Source organism: Haliaeetus leucocephalus, unplaced genomic scaffold (genome assembly GCF_000737465.1).
Source record: "Haliaeetus leucocephalus isolate CR32 unplaced genomic scaffold, Haliaeetus_leucocephalus-4.0 Scaffold773, whole genome shotgun sequence".
Lineage (NCBI taxonomy): Eukaryota > Metazoa > Chordata > Aves > Accipitriformes > Accipitridae > Haliaeetus > Haliaeetus leucocephalus.
This window is the reverse complement of record NW_010973209.1, coordinates 236450-249305: the sequence shown is the minus strand read 5'-3', so window position 1 is coordinate 249305 and position 12856 is coordinate 236450. Positions and strand designations below refer to the sequence as shown.

At 58.8% G+C, this 12856-nt stretch overlaps 3 protein-coding genes across 7 annotated transcripts in view; 2 read left to right on the top strand and 1 right to left on the bottom strand.

The window, feature by feature from the left end:
* Window positions 1–14: 14 nt before the first annotated feature.
* RPUSD4 (RNA pseudouridylate synthase domain containing 4) lies at window positions 15–2481 on the top strand. 3 transcript variants are annotated; one of them, XM_010581346.1, is made up of 7 exons: window positions 15–50; window positions 549–714; window positions 962–1163; window positions 1396–1489; window positions 1592–1742; window positions 2027–2124; window positions 2271–2481. In XM_010581346.1, the coding sequence occupies exons 2-7, from the start codon at window positions 591–593 to the stop codon at window positions 2454–2456; spliced, it is 855 nt and encodes a 284-aa protein (XP_010579648.1). In that variant the 5' UTR covers window positions 15–50; window positions 549–590; the 3' UTR covers window positions 2457–2481. The 3 variants fall into 3 exon arrangements, with proteins under 3 accessions (XP_010579648.1, XP_010579650.1, XP_010579649.1); XM_010581348.1 differs by lacking the exon at window positions 15–50 and having other exon boundaries at window positions 601–714; window positions 1024–1163; XM_010581347.1 differs by lacking the exon at window positions 15–50 and having other exon boundaries at window positions 601–714; window positions 1015–1163.
* Window positions 2482–2547: 66 nt separating this feature from the next.
* Window positions 2548–7189, top strand: PANX3 (pannexin 3). Of its 2 annotated transcripts, XM_010581349.1 has the most exons (6): window positions 2548–2633; window positions 3893–4077; window positions 4817–4959; window positions 5065–5279; window positions 5434–6098; window positions 6972–7189. In XM_010581349.1, the coding sequence occupies exons 2-6, from the start codon at window positions 3897–3899 to the stop codon at window positions 7031–7033; spliced, it is 1266 nt and encodes a 421-aa protein (XP_010579651.1). In that variant the 5' UTR covers window positions 2548–2633; window positions 3893–3896; the 3' UTR covers window positions 7034–7189. The 2 variants fall into 2 exon arrangements, with proteins under 2 accessions (XP_010579651.1, XP_010579653.1); XM_010581351.1 differs by lacking the exon at window positions 2548–2633 and having other exon boundaries at window positions 3886–4077.
* Window positions 7190–7774: 585 nt separating this feature from the next.
* Window positions 7775–12856, bottom strand: part of SIAE (sialic acid acetylesterase) — a 5211-nt gene continuing 129 nt past the window's right edge. Inside the window, exons 2-10 of one of the 2 annotated variants that reach the window (XM_010581345.1) lie at window positions 11523–11687; window positions 10223–10386; window positions 9997–10135; window positions 9727–9910; window positions 9248–9357; window positions 9018–9151; window positions 8607–8761; window positions 8330–8525; window positions 7775–8249 (exon numbers count right to left, since the gene is read on the bottom strand). In XM_010581345.1, the coding sequence (XP_010579647.1) occupies window positions 7947–8249; window positions 8330–8525; window positions 8607–8761; window positions 9018–9151; window positions 9248–9357; window positions 9727–9910; window positions 9997–10135; window positions 10223–10386; window positions 11523–11687 (1550 nt within the window). In that variant the 3' untranslated portion in view covers window positions 7775–7946. Of the gene's footprint in view, window positions 8250–8329; window positions 8762–9017; window positions 9152–9247; window positions 9358–9726; window positions 9911–9996; window positions 10136–10222; window positions 10387–11522; window positions 11688–12856 lie in introns of both variants that reach the window. The other variant, XM_010581344.1, reaches the window with a different exon arrangement.

The window sequence follows — 12856 nt, the reverse complement described above, 5'->3', positions numbered from 1 at the left end:
GGCTGCGGGCCCGGAGGAGGGAGGAGGAGGAGGAGAAGAAGAAGCGAGAGGTGAGGGGTGATGGCCGCGGCCCGGCTGGCCCCTGAGGAGCAGGACTACAACTCCCAGCGTGCACCGCGCCGCCGGGGCGCACGCGTGGAGCGGAGCGGGGCCGGGTCTCTCGTCCTGGTTCCCTCGATCCCCGGGTCCCTCGCCCCCGCCCGGCCGCGGGTGGAATGGGCAGCCAGGGACGGGCCGGCGACGTTACCGTTGTGCCCGCGGGGGTTTCCTCGCCCCTTCCCCGGGCCAGCAGGGGAGGATCTGGAGCGGGATTTGTGGGTGGTCGCCCCTGCGTGTGGCTAAGCGAGATCCCACCGAGCTGGGTGATGGGGTGGGATTGCAGGGACGGCGTCCGGCCTTCGACCCTGTAGCGACTGCGTGGGTGACAGTCCTCCTCAGCAACGCCGCTGGCTGGAAGGCGAGCGAGTTGCCGAAGGTCACGTAGGAGCTTTGCACGAAAGCCGAGGGCCGTTCAGTCCTCCACCAATGGCGTTTTGTTCTCTCCTCAGATCCCCACAGACCCGGCACAGAGACGGGTCCGGGAGCTTGCCATGCTGAGCAAACAGCTGCAGCAGGTTCACCCCAACGTCCTGGCCAAAGTGCTCAAGCAGGGAACCGTGTACCAAAACGAGGAGATTGTGGTGATCAACAAACCCTATGGCCTTCCCGTGCACGGTGAGGGAAGGACGGCCGTGCCGCATCTGTGCCTATGTGGTAGAGGGGTAAATGGAAATGGCTCCGTGGCGCTGATGGGGGATCCTCTGGCTCTGTTCTCCCTGCGCTGAGCTTTTCCTTCCCAGGGAGGGATGTGGGGAGTTTGTCACCTTTAGATCACACCCTTCGCCTCACATTTTGGGGGTACTTTTAAGGTACACATGGAGGTGAACGTCTCCCCTGACTGCCTTGCCTGTGGGTTGTGCAGGCGGCCCCGGGATCAAGAATTGTATTGCTGATGTGCTGCCGATTTTGGCCAAGATGTTGCAGAACATGAAAGCCGAACCCCTGCACCTCTGCCACCGGCTGGACAAAGAGACCACGGGTGTGATGGTGCTGGCACGGAGCAAGGAGGCAGCGGAGAGGATCCGGCTTCTCTTCAAAACTCGTCAGGTGGAGAAGATCTACTGGTAGGAAAGGTTTGGGTGGAGAAGCGGCTTTGAAGGGCCTGTAGGGTTTGAAGAAGGAGTGAAGGGACAGTCACTGGGGTGGGGGGACACGGGGCTTTGTGGAAGCAGTGGGTCTTTGCTTCTCTTTGCTCAAGTGTCTTTTTACGGGGCTGGGTCATAGGGAGAGGAGCTGAGGGGAGTCTTCCCTTCCTGCTGGAGCGACACCCCACAGACCTCTGGTTTTCCGCCCCAGGGCAATTAGCCTGGGGGACCCAGACCCCGCTGAGGGCATCGTGGAGATCCCCATCGTGGAGAAGGAGGTGCAGAGCCACCAGTCGCACTACAAGGTGAGCTGCACGTCCTCTCGGCTGCCGTTCTGGCCTGGTGCTCCCTGTCCCTGGCATCCCCTTCCTGCCTTTCTGCGGGCTCACCCTCTCGCTGTTTTTCAGATGACATTGGCCCCAAACTATCGCCTGTCTCCAGAGGATGGAAAGGTGGTGAAAATCCGCAAAAACCGCAATGCTGAAAGCGCCGTGACACGGTACCGTCTTCTGGCTAGCTCTTCTGCCTGCTCTCTGCTGGAGCTCCAGCCCATCACAGGTGAGGCCTGGCTGGAGTTGTGTCGGCTGCTGGATCCGCTTCCTGTGCAGCTCCGCAGCCAACAGCAGCGCTGGAAGCGGGAACTTGTCTTTAGATATGACTGAAATCCTTTTTGGGCCAAGGCTCTGGGAACAAGCCACCCTGGGGTGATGGTTTGCTGCTGGGCTACTCTCTGGCTGCTGGTGATTTGGGCACAGGATTATCCGGCACTGAGGGCAGCAGGTGGGAGCTGAGGCCTGGCATGGCTGGTTGTCACGTTTCTCCTCTTTCCCTTCCCTCCTCAGGGGTGAAGCACCAGATCCGCGTTCACCTGGCCTATGGCTTGGGATGCCCCATCCTGGGGGATCACAAATATTCACACTGGAGCAAGCTGGCACCCCAGGTAAGGCAGGTCCTGCATCGGGCTGGGGGGCAGCCAGAGCCGGATCCAGGGCTGGGCAGCCCCTCTGTGTCCCTGTGGGCTGGGGTTTTTAAGTCCCAGCTGAAGAGATGGGGTTGTGGAAGGGACGTTTTCTGTCCTCGCCACAGAAGCTTCCTGAAATCACCTTGAAGAGGCTGAAGCTGGAGCAGAGCAAGGCTCGCCACCTCCCCCTCCACCTCCACGCCCACCGGCTCTCCCTGCCCCTGGGCGAGCGGTTAGACCTCGTCTGCAAGCCACCCCTCTTCTTTGAAAAGACTCTGAAGAAGCTGAGGCTGGATGTACCTGACGACTAATGAGGCAGGACAGGAGCGGTACCGCCTTATCACTGCATCTCCAGCACATGGTAGCGCTGGGTCCAGCTGCTCTGCAGTGGTGTCTGCCTCGGAGCCAGTGGTGTGATGAAGTCTATGGTCTCTGCCGCTCGCCAGAGACCTCCTGTGTTGATACTGGTGTTGCTGGCTTTACACCAGGTACTTGCATGGGCTTCTTGCCCTGATTTGGTGCAGAAACATGTCCGGGCACGCTGAAGAGCCTCTTGTTGGGACAAATGAGGCTGGGTAGAAACTGGGCTTTGCCCAAGCCGTGTTTTGAACTTGTCTCTGAGCAATAAAAGATGCAGTTCCTGCCGAGGTGAAGGGTTGCCCATCTCTCTCTGCTCATGCCAGGTGGATCTCGGTCCCTAGGCGGGTTTGATCGTACCTGGGTGCAGTCCCTCCCAGTTTGAGGGCCACTGCTCTTCCCTCCAGAGCTGCTTAGCGGTCTCTCCCTCCTATTCTGGCGCTCTGTGCTCAAATTTGGAGACTCTCTTCATTCAAAAATCCATCGAAAGTGCCATTTGGCAGCGGCTGTGGGGGTTTTTTGCTGTGCTGAGAGACTGAGCGGGGAGTTCCTCCGCTGGCTTGGCCAAGCAGCTCCGGGACTCCCTCTACTCTGTGCTGCCAGCAGTGTCGGCGCGGGTTTCTGGGCACTGACTACGCTGCCAGGGGAAACTTTTCTATCCCACCGCCCCTTCCAATTTCCCCATCACTTATTTCTAGATCCTGTTATTGGGATCCGTCTCCTTCAGGAGCTTGCCTTGGAGCCAGATTCATTCCCCTGTGCCTTGAAAGAGAGGCGAGTGGAGAGATTGAAAAGCTGGGGAACGGCAGCTGATGTTCTGCCTCAAAATGGCAGCCACCAGTATTTGGTGTCCTGGCCTGTCCCCAAAAGCTCGGGGCTGGGCAGCAGGATTCTCTCTAGCCCCCCTGGCTGGTTTGGGTGCTGGAAAGGACTCTTTGTACCCCACGGGGCCACCATGTACCTGGCTGGGGCTTCTTGGTAGGGTGATGCCCTGCTGCCTGCCTCCAGCTCCTCAGGCAGGGCAAAAATAGTAATGGGCCCTCGAATGTGCCGCCAGAAATACATCTGCTTATGAGAGAGGGGCGTAAAACCACGAGGAGCCAGGGAGCAGCTGTGGCTGGGGAGGAATGCTGCCTTCCCAGCCCGGTGCTGCAGCCACTATTTTTTTTTCCTATTTCGGGACGTGCTATTTGCAAAAAGGCTTCCCTCTGTAATTACCGGTTGATTTAACGCGCCATCTAAGCTGTTATTTACAGCCGCCTGGTAAAAAGCGCTTGGCAAGTGATGTCTTCAGCCCTACAAAGTTGCTCCTCAAGCTGGTCACGCCTCAGACAACACCAGAGCCCCCGGGCAGCAGCAGCAGTTGCCGTCGTCTCCTCTTCCTCGATAGAAAAATGTCCCTCTCGCACACGGCTGCTGAGTACATGCTCTCCGACGCTCTCCTCCCGGATCCCGGTGGTTCCCGAGCCAAGGGCCTGCGGTTGGAGCTGCCGAGTGACCGCCTGCTGAAGTTCGTCACAGTGGGGCTGCCGCTCTTCCTTGTTTCACTGGCTTTCGCCCGGGAGTTCTCCACCGGTGAGTCGTGGCTTTTGCAACAGGGATCTTTGGGTCGCAGGCAATTGCCAGCAGCAGTTTGGCTGTTGCTGCAAAACCCTCGTGTTCTCACTGGTGTGGTTGCAGTCTGAGGCGGGGCAGCCTGGAAATCCTCTTTTGGGAACCATTCTGCCTCAGGGATATTTTTATTGATTGTTTTTAATGGATTATTGGTCACTGGGAAAGCCCAGGAACAGCCGTGCTAAACCCCCAGGAGCGGCGGGGTGAATCAATGCCCCGCCTCAGCTGCTTGCCCCCTGGCACCTTTGGGTGCTGCAGGGTTGTTTCCGAGGAGGAGGAGGGCGCTGGCAGGGTAGCTCAGGGAATACATCCCGCCGGGGTTTGCGAGGGCAGGACAAGAGGGTTGCATTGATGCTGTGTCGTGACCTCAGGCTAAATTTGGCTTTGGCCGATGTCCTGCTGCTGCCCCTGGGGATTTGGTTTGACTCCCATTTCTGGCCAGTCTCTAATTCCCCCCGCCATGTAGCCACAGCCACGCTCAAAGGGTTTGTGTTCGGGAAATGATGGAAAAAGTCCTTGCTGGAAAACACAGCAGTGGGGAAGGGACAGCTACAAAATGACTGTGAAAAAGGCTTTTTTAATTCAAAGTGATGCCTTAGATGTAATCACCCTCCTGTAACGCATCAGCACCTGGCTGCGGAGCGCTCGCCTGTGCTCGCTGGACCTTTGTGGCTGAGGTTCACCCTTCTCCTCCCGCTAGGCTCGCAGATCAGCTGCTTCTCTCCCACCAACTTCACAGGGAAGCAGTCTGCCTACGTCGACACGGCTTGCTGGGACTCCCTCGTCCACTATGGCTTTGACACCGAGGGACACGCCGTCACCAAGTCCCTCTGGGCTCTCAAGGTATGGGTCAAGCTCATGACTGGGTGCCCTCACGTCCCACCTGGGTGCCCAGCAGACGTGAAGCAACTCCACACTGCTCAATGCCCGCTTGTCTCCTTTGCCCAGGTCTTCCCCTACTCGCTGTTGGTGGTGGCGGTGCTCATGTACATGCCTTACCTGCTGTGGCGTTACGCGGCTGCCCCTGCCCTCCACTCCGACCTCCTCTTCATCATCGACGAGCTGGACAAATCCTACAACCGCTCCGTGCGCCTGGTGCAGCACATGAGGAAGGTCCAGCAGGCCAGCGCCGAGCCGGAGCGATTCTGGGAGGAATACGAGAGGTGAGGCCGCTGGGCAGCCTCGAGTGGTCGCCGTGTCCCTCCAAAGTCCCTCCACGTGGCATTGTGGCTGCGGCCGCAGTCGGGACGGACTTTGGTGAAGCGGCTCGGTTTGGGGGGTTGCTCTAAGTCCCTGCTGTGTCCCCTCTGCCCCCAGGGCCCGCCGGGAGAGGTACTTCGAGTTCCCATTGCTGGAGCGCTACCTCACCTGCAAGCAGCATGCCCACTCCCTGGTGTTCATCTACATCCTGAGGAACCTGCTTCTGCTCTTCTTCTTGGCTGCCACCTGCCTCTACCTGGTCTTCCTCCACCTCAACATCTTCTTCCAGGATGAGTTCAGCTGCTCCATCAAAACGGGGCTGCTCCAGGCGGAGCCCCACATCCCCCCGCTCATCCCCTGCAAGCTGGTCTTCTTCTCCGTCTTCCAGCTCATCAGCCTCTCCATTGGCGGCGTCTATGTCCTCCTCATACCTGTTGTCATCTACAACGCCCTGCAGCTCTGCCAGTGGGACAAGGGCCTGCTTGCCGTCTACGAGATGCTGCCCGCCTTCGACCTTCTCAGCCGCAAGATGCTCACCTGCCCCGTCAACGACCTCAACGTCATCCTCCTCTTCCTCCGGGCCAACATCTCAGAGCTGACCTCCTTCAGCCGCCTCAATGCCGTGAGCGCCTTGAGGGAAGCCACTGCCAACAAGCAGGACATCGATACCGTCGTCGACTTCATGACGCTGCTGGGCGGGCTGGAGACCACCAAGCCCAAACACCAGGCTTGCACCCCTGAGACCGACAGCAGCATGCCCATCTCCAACGGCGGGGTCCCAGGTAGGCTTTTTTGGTAGAGAAGCCTTCTTCGCTCTCCTCTTGGCTCCCACGCCGCCAGATCCCACCCTGAGGGTGAGGCCAGATCCCTCCACCATAGCCCTAAACCCTTTGCCAAGACCCTAAGGGTTATGGGGGGGCTGCTGAGAGGGGGCCGCTGGCTCCATTTACAGCTGGGACGTGATGCTACTGAGAGCCCACGTGTGGGCGGGAGTTGCTATAGGAACAGAAAGTGGAGAGCTTGCTGCTTAAATCCAAGCTCTGGGCAAAGTAGGGGGCCGGGGGGGTCCCCATTTTTGGCAGAGAGAGCAGCCCAGCCTGCTGGGAGAGGGGTTGGGAGCTTTAAATCCGGGGCGGGGGAGCTGATACCAAAGATGCCATGCCTGCCCCCTTCTCCTGTTGGCATGGCACTGGTGGGCACAGCGGGGCTGCGTGGGGAGACGGAGACGGGTCTCCCGAGGTAGAGCCGCAACCCTGCCCCAGGCCTGCCCATGCCCTCCCCAGGCACCACTGCTCCTTCTCCTGCATGCTTTGGGTTTTGGGGAGCCAGGGGTGCCTCTTTGCGGTCTCACGGGGATCCCCGGCTCCCACGGCAGTGGTTTCTAGGCTCTGCAAGACAGCTCGTCCCTGGCAGGGTGGGAGCGCAGGGGCCTGGGCTCCTTTCCCGGCCCTGAATACACTGTCTGAGGGCTGCGGTTTCAAAACAAAACAAAACAAACCCCAGACTGAGCTGTATTTAGCATCCTCATTGGCATGGCAACCGTGGGGCTAGCACAACTGGCTCTCGGGCTAGTTGCACACTGGTGGAGAAAGCCCAAGATCCCAGTTTGCGATCGCCCTGTTAATTAACTTCCTCGTCTTCCCTCCTTTGCCTAGAGACGAAGCCTGGAGTGGAAGTGATGGGAAAAGCCTCCCGGGACTCACTTGGCTCTGCCTGACCCCAAGAGCAGGCAGTGTGGCTGGGATCCAGTTTGATCCAATTCTTTGTTGCTAGCATTGCTTGAGCGCATTAAACTCTGATTTTGATAACAGCTCGGTGGGGTGACGTCTGTAACGCGACAGCGGCAGCCGGGCTGAGCTCACCTGCATTTAGGGTTCCCCTTCTTACGTATGTTTTTCCAGCAAAAAAGGGTTAAACAATATTTTTTTGTGCAGAGACTCTCTCAGATGTCTTATACCAAGCACTGGGTGCCACAGCGCACCTCTTCCACACCAATTTCCCTGCTGTTATGGCAGGAGGCGGGGAATGGAGGACTAAGGGATGCTCCTCTGAAGGAAAAAAAAGCCCCCAAGAATAAAAGGAGCTGTTTTATTCACTATTTATTAACACAGTGTGGTGGAAGACACTCCCTGCTGCTACAGAGCATCGTGCCCTGTGCAGCTCCATGTCCCAGCCCCAGGCTTAGCGTTGGGTTGTGGGGTTTTTTTTTTGGCAGAGCTCCCACGTCCCCTCTCTCCACCCCATAGACGGAGGCTGGTGCCTGAATCCTACGAGTAGCCTGCCATGGGGGGTCAGCAGTCTGTGCCCCGAGGTGTTGCGGGGTCCCTGGGAGGGGGGGGCCAGGACCAGCTCTGCGGGCAGGGAGGAGCAGCAGCGTGGGGGTTCAGCTCCCATCAGTGTGCCCTGCTGCTCATCTTAACATAATTTTTCATAAATTTCACTTTAAATTGGCTTTTTGATATTTTTTTTTTCCCCTGCAGCCTTGACTTCAGGCCAAAGAGGAGCTGGAAAGTTGTTTAATTAGTAAGACAGTAATCGAGCCAGCTGCCTCCCTGAATAGGAAAGGCACGGTGCCATCAGCTCCGAGCCACTCTGTGTGAGGTCTGAGCTCCCTCCTCCATCCCCCTCCCCTAAATCCCCTGGGAGAACCAGGAGCCGGGGAGGAGAAGCAGCTCCCTCCCTCCGGCTGTTTCCAAGCGCCCCAGAGTTTCCCCTGCAGGCAGGGCATCCAGGAGGAAAGGGGGTGCGGGCAGCCCCTGGCTGTTGTAGAGGGCACAGGACTGGTACTCGCAGGGCCACTCGGCCCAGGCGTAGCGCAAGCCCAGCACCAGCGTCCCACAGCCGGCCACGGCCAGCATCACCGTGCGGGACTCCACTGCCACCACGGGTGCCGGCAGCCACGTGCACGGGGACGGCTGGCTGGAGCAGCAGACCTGGGGAGGGGGAGAAACATCTGTCAAGGTGGCCTTCCCCTCTTCCAGCCCTGGGGGAAAAGCTTTTTCCCCCTCCTCACCTCGAACGCCCGCGTGTCCCTCCGACGGCAGACGAGCTCCTGGCTGTAGGTGACATTCAGCAGACCCCTGGTCACCTCCAGGATGGCACGGGTGGGATACGGCCCCTGGAAAACCAGGTCTTTCTCCCCGTACGCCACAGCCCTGGCACCCAGGTGCAGCCGGTGGGCCACGTTCTGCTTGTCCCGGGGGTGGATGCTGCCAAGGAAGAGGGGGGGCGGGGGGGTTGGTATCCGATAGCTTTGTTGCTGCCCCCTCGCCCCCCTGGCCAGGACTCGCCTGCCATAGGGAGAGCGCTCATCGCACAGATCCATCGCCACAGCCATGAAGGTGCCAGGCATCCTGGCGTTGGGGACGACCCCTAGATCAGCTGTTTGGTGCCAGCGGAGCCGGGTGAAGCTGTCGTCCAGGCTCCTCCGGCGATAGGTGGACAACTGCAAGGCAGAAAGGGTGGGGAGGGGGGGGGAGCTGCGGAAGCAGCTCAGCCATTGCTCCCAAAACCAGCCGCTGCGGTCCCTGCCTGGGATTTGGCACCCTGGCAGGATCTGTCCACAGGTTTACAGCATCGTCTCCCTCCAGCCAGCTTGGAAGTGGCCTCCAGGGTGTGAAAGGATGGGCAAAAGCTCCCTGAGCATCATGACACCATCCCCCCAGGAGGGTGGGGGTCCTGCCTCTCACCCCCCACCTCACCTGCACGAAGCCGAATGGGAGGACCGGCTCCGTCTGCCCGGCCGATCCAGCGTGGAAAGCCTGGCGCCAGTCGGCAATGAGTGCGGGGAAGGTGCAGTTGTACTGGTCTGTGTGCAGGAAGGCGTTGGCCTCTCCTGGTCCCAAAAGCAAGGGGTCGGTTAGAGCCTGGTGGGATAGCGAGGGGGGCTGCTCCACCCCAGGGAGAGGAAAATGAAGAGGGGGGGGTTTACCCTGGTACCAAGCTACACCCCGCAGCGTCATGTTGAGCAGAGGGTGGATCATGGCGTTCCAGAGCACAGAGGGCGTTTGTGGGCCGGAGAGATGCCGGTGTGGGGAGATGCTGGAAGACAAAGCTGGGCTTAAGGGAGTTGCAAAACACAAGGCCAGTCCTGAAGATGGGGCTTCAGGAGCCAGCCTTGCATGGTTAAAGCAAGCGCTGTGCAAAAGGGGAGTCCTGCTCTCCCCTCCGCCCGCTGCCACTGCCCCCTTTACACACCAAGATGCACCCTACGTTCTCGGCACGGGAGGGGATTTTACCCAGAGTGGGTAAAACGATGCCTGGAGGGGACGGTGGGGCTCCGGGGATGCTTTGGGAGAAGAGGTGGGATAGGAAGAGATGGAGGGTGACCCCCAAGAGTGGCAGGGGTGAGGCTACCCCCCCAAAAGCAGTGTGGCACAGGGCAGGAGGTATTTCTGTGTCTTCTCTCACCTTCCCATGTCCTCTGGGAGCCCACACACCTGCAGAACCCTTCGGGAGGACCAGGCCTCGATGGGGGTGCCCCCCCAGGCCGCCTCCACCAGCCCAATGGGGTACTGCAGAGCCTCGTAGAGGTAGCGCCCCAACAGCCAGCAGACGGCCGAGAAGTAGGTGAAATTCCCATGGCCCAGGTTTTCTGTGCAAGAAACAGTGGGCTGCAAAGGGAAAAAGGGGGAAAAAAAGCCGTTTCCAGGCTTTTTTTTGAAGGCACGTTGCACTTACCAGCCGTCGGGATGGACCACGGCAAGTCGATTCGCTCCAGGTCCTCCAGCTCCACGTCGGAGCGGGCGGGTGCTGCGGCGAAGACGCGGACATAGGGGTAGTGAGCGGCGGCGACGAGCTCCCGGCTGGCGTTGGCGATCTAGGGAAGGGTCGGGAGCGCGCCAGGCACTGCCCTGCCTGATCCCTGCCTGTGCTGGCAGGATGGGGCTATGCCGTGGGGGCTTACCTGCAGGACTGTCATTGCCATGTTGCTTTGCCCACTGCAAAGCCACACATCCCCAAAGTAGATGTCCTGCAGCGTCACATTCTCTGAGCCTTGCCCGGCCGTCAGCATGTAGGGACCGCCCTGATCCATAGGGTCCAGGACAGTTGTCCACGTCCCAGGAGGTCCTGGAAGAAGAGGACGGTGTTTGTCTTTCACAACCCCTATGAAGACCTAAAAACCTTCACAAAGAGGTGGGATGAGTGGCCAGCAGCTGATGGGGATGGACAGGCAATGAGGGAAAGCTTCCCCACCACGGAGCCTGGCTGGGGAAATGGATTTTGGAAGCTCTCCGCCATCAGTGGGTCTTTCCTCCTGCAGGAATTTAGGGGTTAAAAAGAAAATCTCAAAGACAAATGTGTGTCAGAGCAGAAGCTGCTGGGAGGAACCGGGATTACAGGAGCAGCTTGGTGTGTGTGACACCGAGATGTCTCCAGCTAATTTTAGAGGTGCCGAATCGAGGCGTAAAGATATTCTGCTGGAGCTTAGTGTGGATTTTCTGGCCCGGCTGGGGCCCGATCCTGCAGATCTTCCGATAACGACGGATCACTGCTCTCTCACAGGATGCCTCCAGGCTCTCCAGCCTGTGGAAGAGCCCTTTAGGCAGCAGTCTCACCCCCCTCCAAAAGTGATGAGCAGTCCCCCCTCGACTCACTAGGCAAGGAATGAGGCCACCAGCTGAGATTTGAGATGCCTCTGAGCCTTCCCAGCCTCAAGGAAGGCTCTGCCTGCAGAAGTGACATCCTTCAGGGCTTAGAGATCCCCAGCAGGATCGTCCGAGGGGGGATACATCAAAAAAAGAAGCCAGGAGTGCTCTGGAGATTTCCCCAGAGATGGTTTTGACAGGGAGAGGAGCTAAATCCCCCCCCTGCTCTCCCCTCCACAGCCTCATCATTCGGCTCAAGCCTACGCGGTGCCACCCACTCCAGCGGCAGCTCGGCTCCCGCTCGGCGCCTGTGGGATCCCACTGTTGGGAAACCAAAGTGAGCAAAGGCCGGCACTGGTGGGGAGGGGGATTGCTGAATCACTCCCCCCGCCCCACCCAGATCTCCCAGAGAAGGGGAAAGCATGGCTCTAGGGGTGCAGGAGCTGGAGACGTCACCGTCACCTCTGTAACCCCAGAGCAGTGGTGTGACAAACCCAGGGACAATGGGGCTGCGGACAGCAGCCCCCACCCCACCAGCAGGTCTGATTTGGGTTCGGATGTGCTCCTCGGCCACCAAAACCACTGGCCCCAGTTGCCCACCAAGGGTCCCGGACTGACCTTTAACTTGCACCATCTTCTTCATGACAATGAGGCCACCGTCTCTGGAGAGAGTCACGGTCACCGCAGCCCCTGGCTCCCCGTAGCCCCATACCACGGCCCCCGCTGGCTCCTTCTGCAACACCATGTGGTCGCCGTAGTAGGACGCGAAGCTGAGCATCACTCCTAGAATCAACAGACAGCGCAAACATCATCTCCAAGAGGGAAAAAGCAATGAGAAAAATCCCCCGCATGGCCTCCGACTCCCTCTTAAATACAGATTATTTGAGATCCTGCTTAATTTACAGCTTCCTTCAGTCCTGGTCAGCCTTAAGGTGGTTAAAATCACCAAAGAGCTGAGGAAGCGGCACAATTTGAAGTCCCCAAAAGAGCCCAGCCCTATGAGGGAAGTCACCTCCCAAACCACGGGAGCTTGTGTTACAGAGTTTGGATACAGATTTCGGTAAAAATTCTTCTAATAACAGCATGGGAGCATCTCTGCCAGCCCGGCCTTGGTAATAAATATGTTCCAACGTACTTTTCCTTTGCAAAAAAAGTTTGGCAAGTGGTGGGATGGGAAACACTGGCCATGTGGCACCAGCAAAGGTGCCTTTCAGCAGGGAGGGAAGCAGAGGTCTCAGCCCTGGCACCCCCAAAAGCTCCATTTTTGGGGTGTGAAAATAAAACCACGCTTGAAAAGGGGTCGGGGCAACGTTTGCATGGCATGGAGAGGCGATTTGGGGGGTGATCTCCGTTGTACCGATCAAACTGGGGCTCACAGAGCTCTGTCTCCTCTGCAGCTCATCCCAGGCTGGGTTTAATGAAGGAAAGAAACCATGTTCTCGGCCCCTCTGAAATCAGCCACATCACTGTTCCCATCATCTCATGTACCAAGGCTCCAAGAAGGACGAGTTACATAAAAAAAGGAGTCGAAGGAGAAAAGAAAAAAAAAAAAACAAGACGCCGGGGAAGAGACTGGAGGCTATAAAAAGCGGCTGGGAGGAGAGCCCACGAGACGCCGCCAAGGAGCCGCATGCGACTCCCGCCTTACGTAAAGCATCATCCCACGGCGGCAGCGACACGCCAAGGGCATTGAAGAGGGGCTGGCTGCTGCCAAGGGTGTCAAAGAGGGGCTCTAGGAGTGCAAAGGGCATCGAAGCAGAGCTCGTAGGGGTGCAAATGGCCTCGGAGCGGGGCTGGGGGATGCCAAGGACATCAAACCTGGGCAAAGGGGGATGCCAAAGGGCTGGGAGGGTGCCAAGGGCCCTGAAGTGGGGCTCAGCGTGGTGCCAAAGGCATCGAAGCAGGGCTGGGGAGGGGGGGGGAGGCCAAGAAGGGCGTCAAAACGGGGCTGG

Coding starts and splice junctions, on each gene's coding strand:
- RPUSD4 (XM_010581346.1), top strand. CDS start 591: ATGCTGAGCAAACAGCTGCAGCAGGTTCACCCCAACGTCCTGGCCAAA. Junction 1,164..1,395: donor CAGGTGGAGAAGATCTACTG/GTAGGAAAGGTT, acceptor TTTCCGCCCCAG/GGCAATTAGCCTGGGGGACC. Junction 1,490..1,591: donor GCCACCAGTCGCACTACAAG/GTGAGCTGCACG, acceptor GCTGTTTTTCAG/ATGACATTGGCCCCAAACTA.
- PANX3 (XM_010581349.1), top strand. CDS start 3,897: ATGTCCCTCTCGCACACGGCTGCTGAGTACATGCTCTCCGACGCTCTC. Junction 5,280..5,433: donor TTCTGGGAGGAATACGAGAG/GTGAGGCCGCTG, acceptor CTCTGCCCCCAG/GGCCCGCCGGGAGAGGTACT. Junction 6,099..6,971: donor CTCCAACGGCGGGGTCCCAG/GTAGGCTTTTTT, acceptor TCCTTTGCCTAG/AGACGAAGCCTGGAGTGGAA.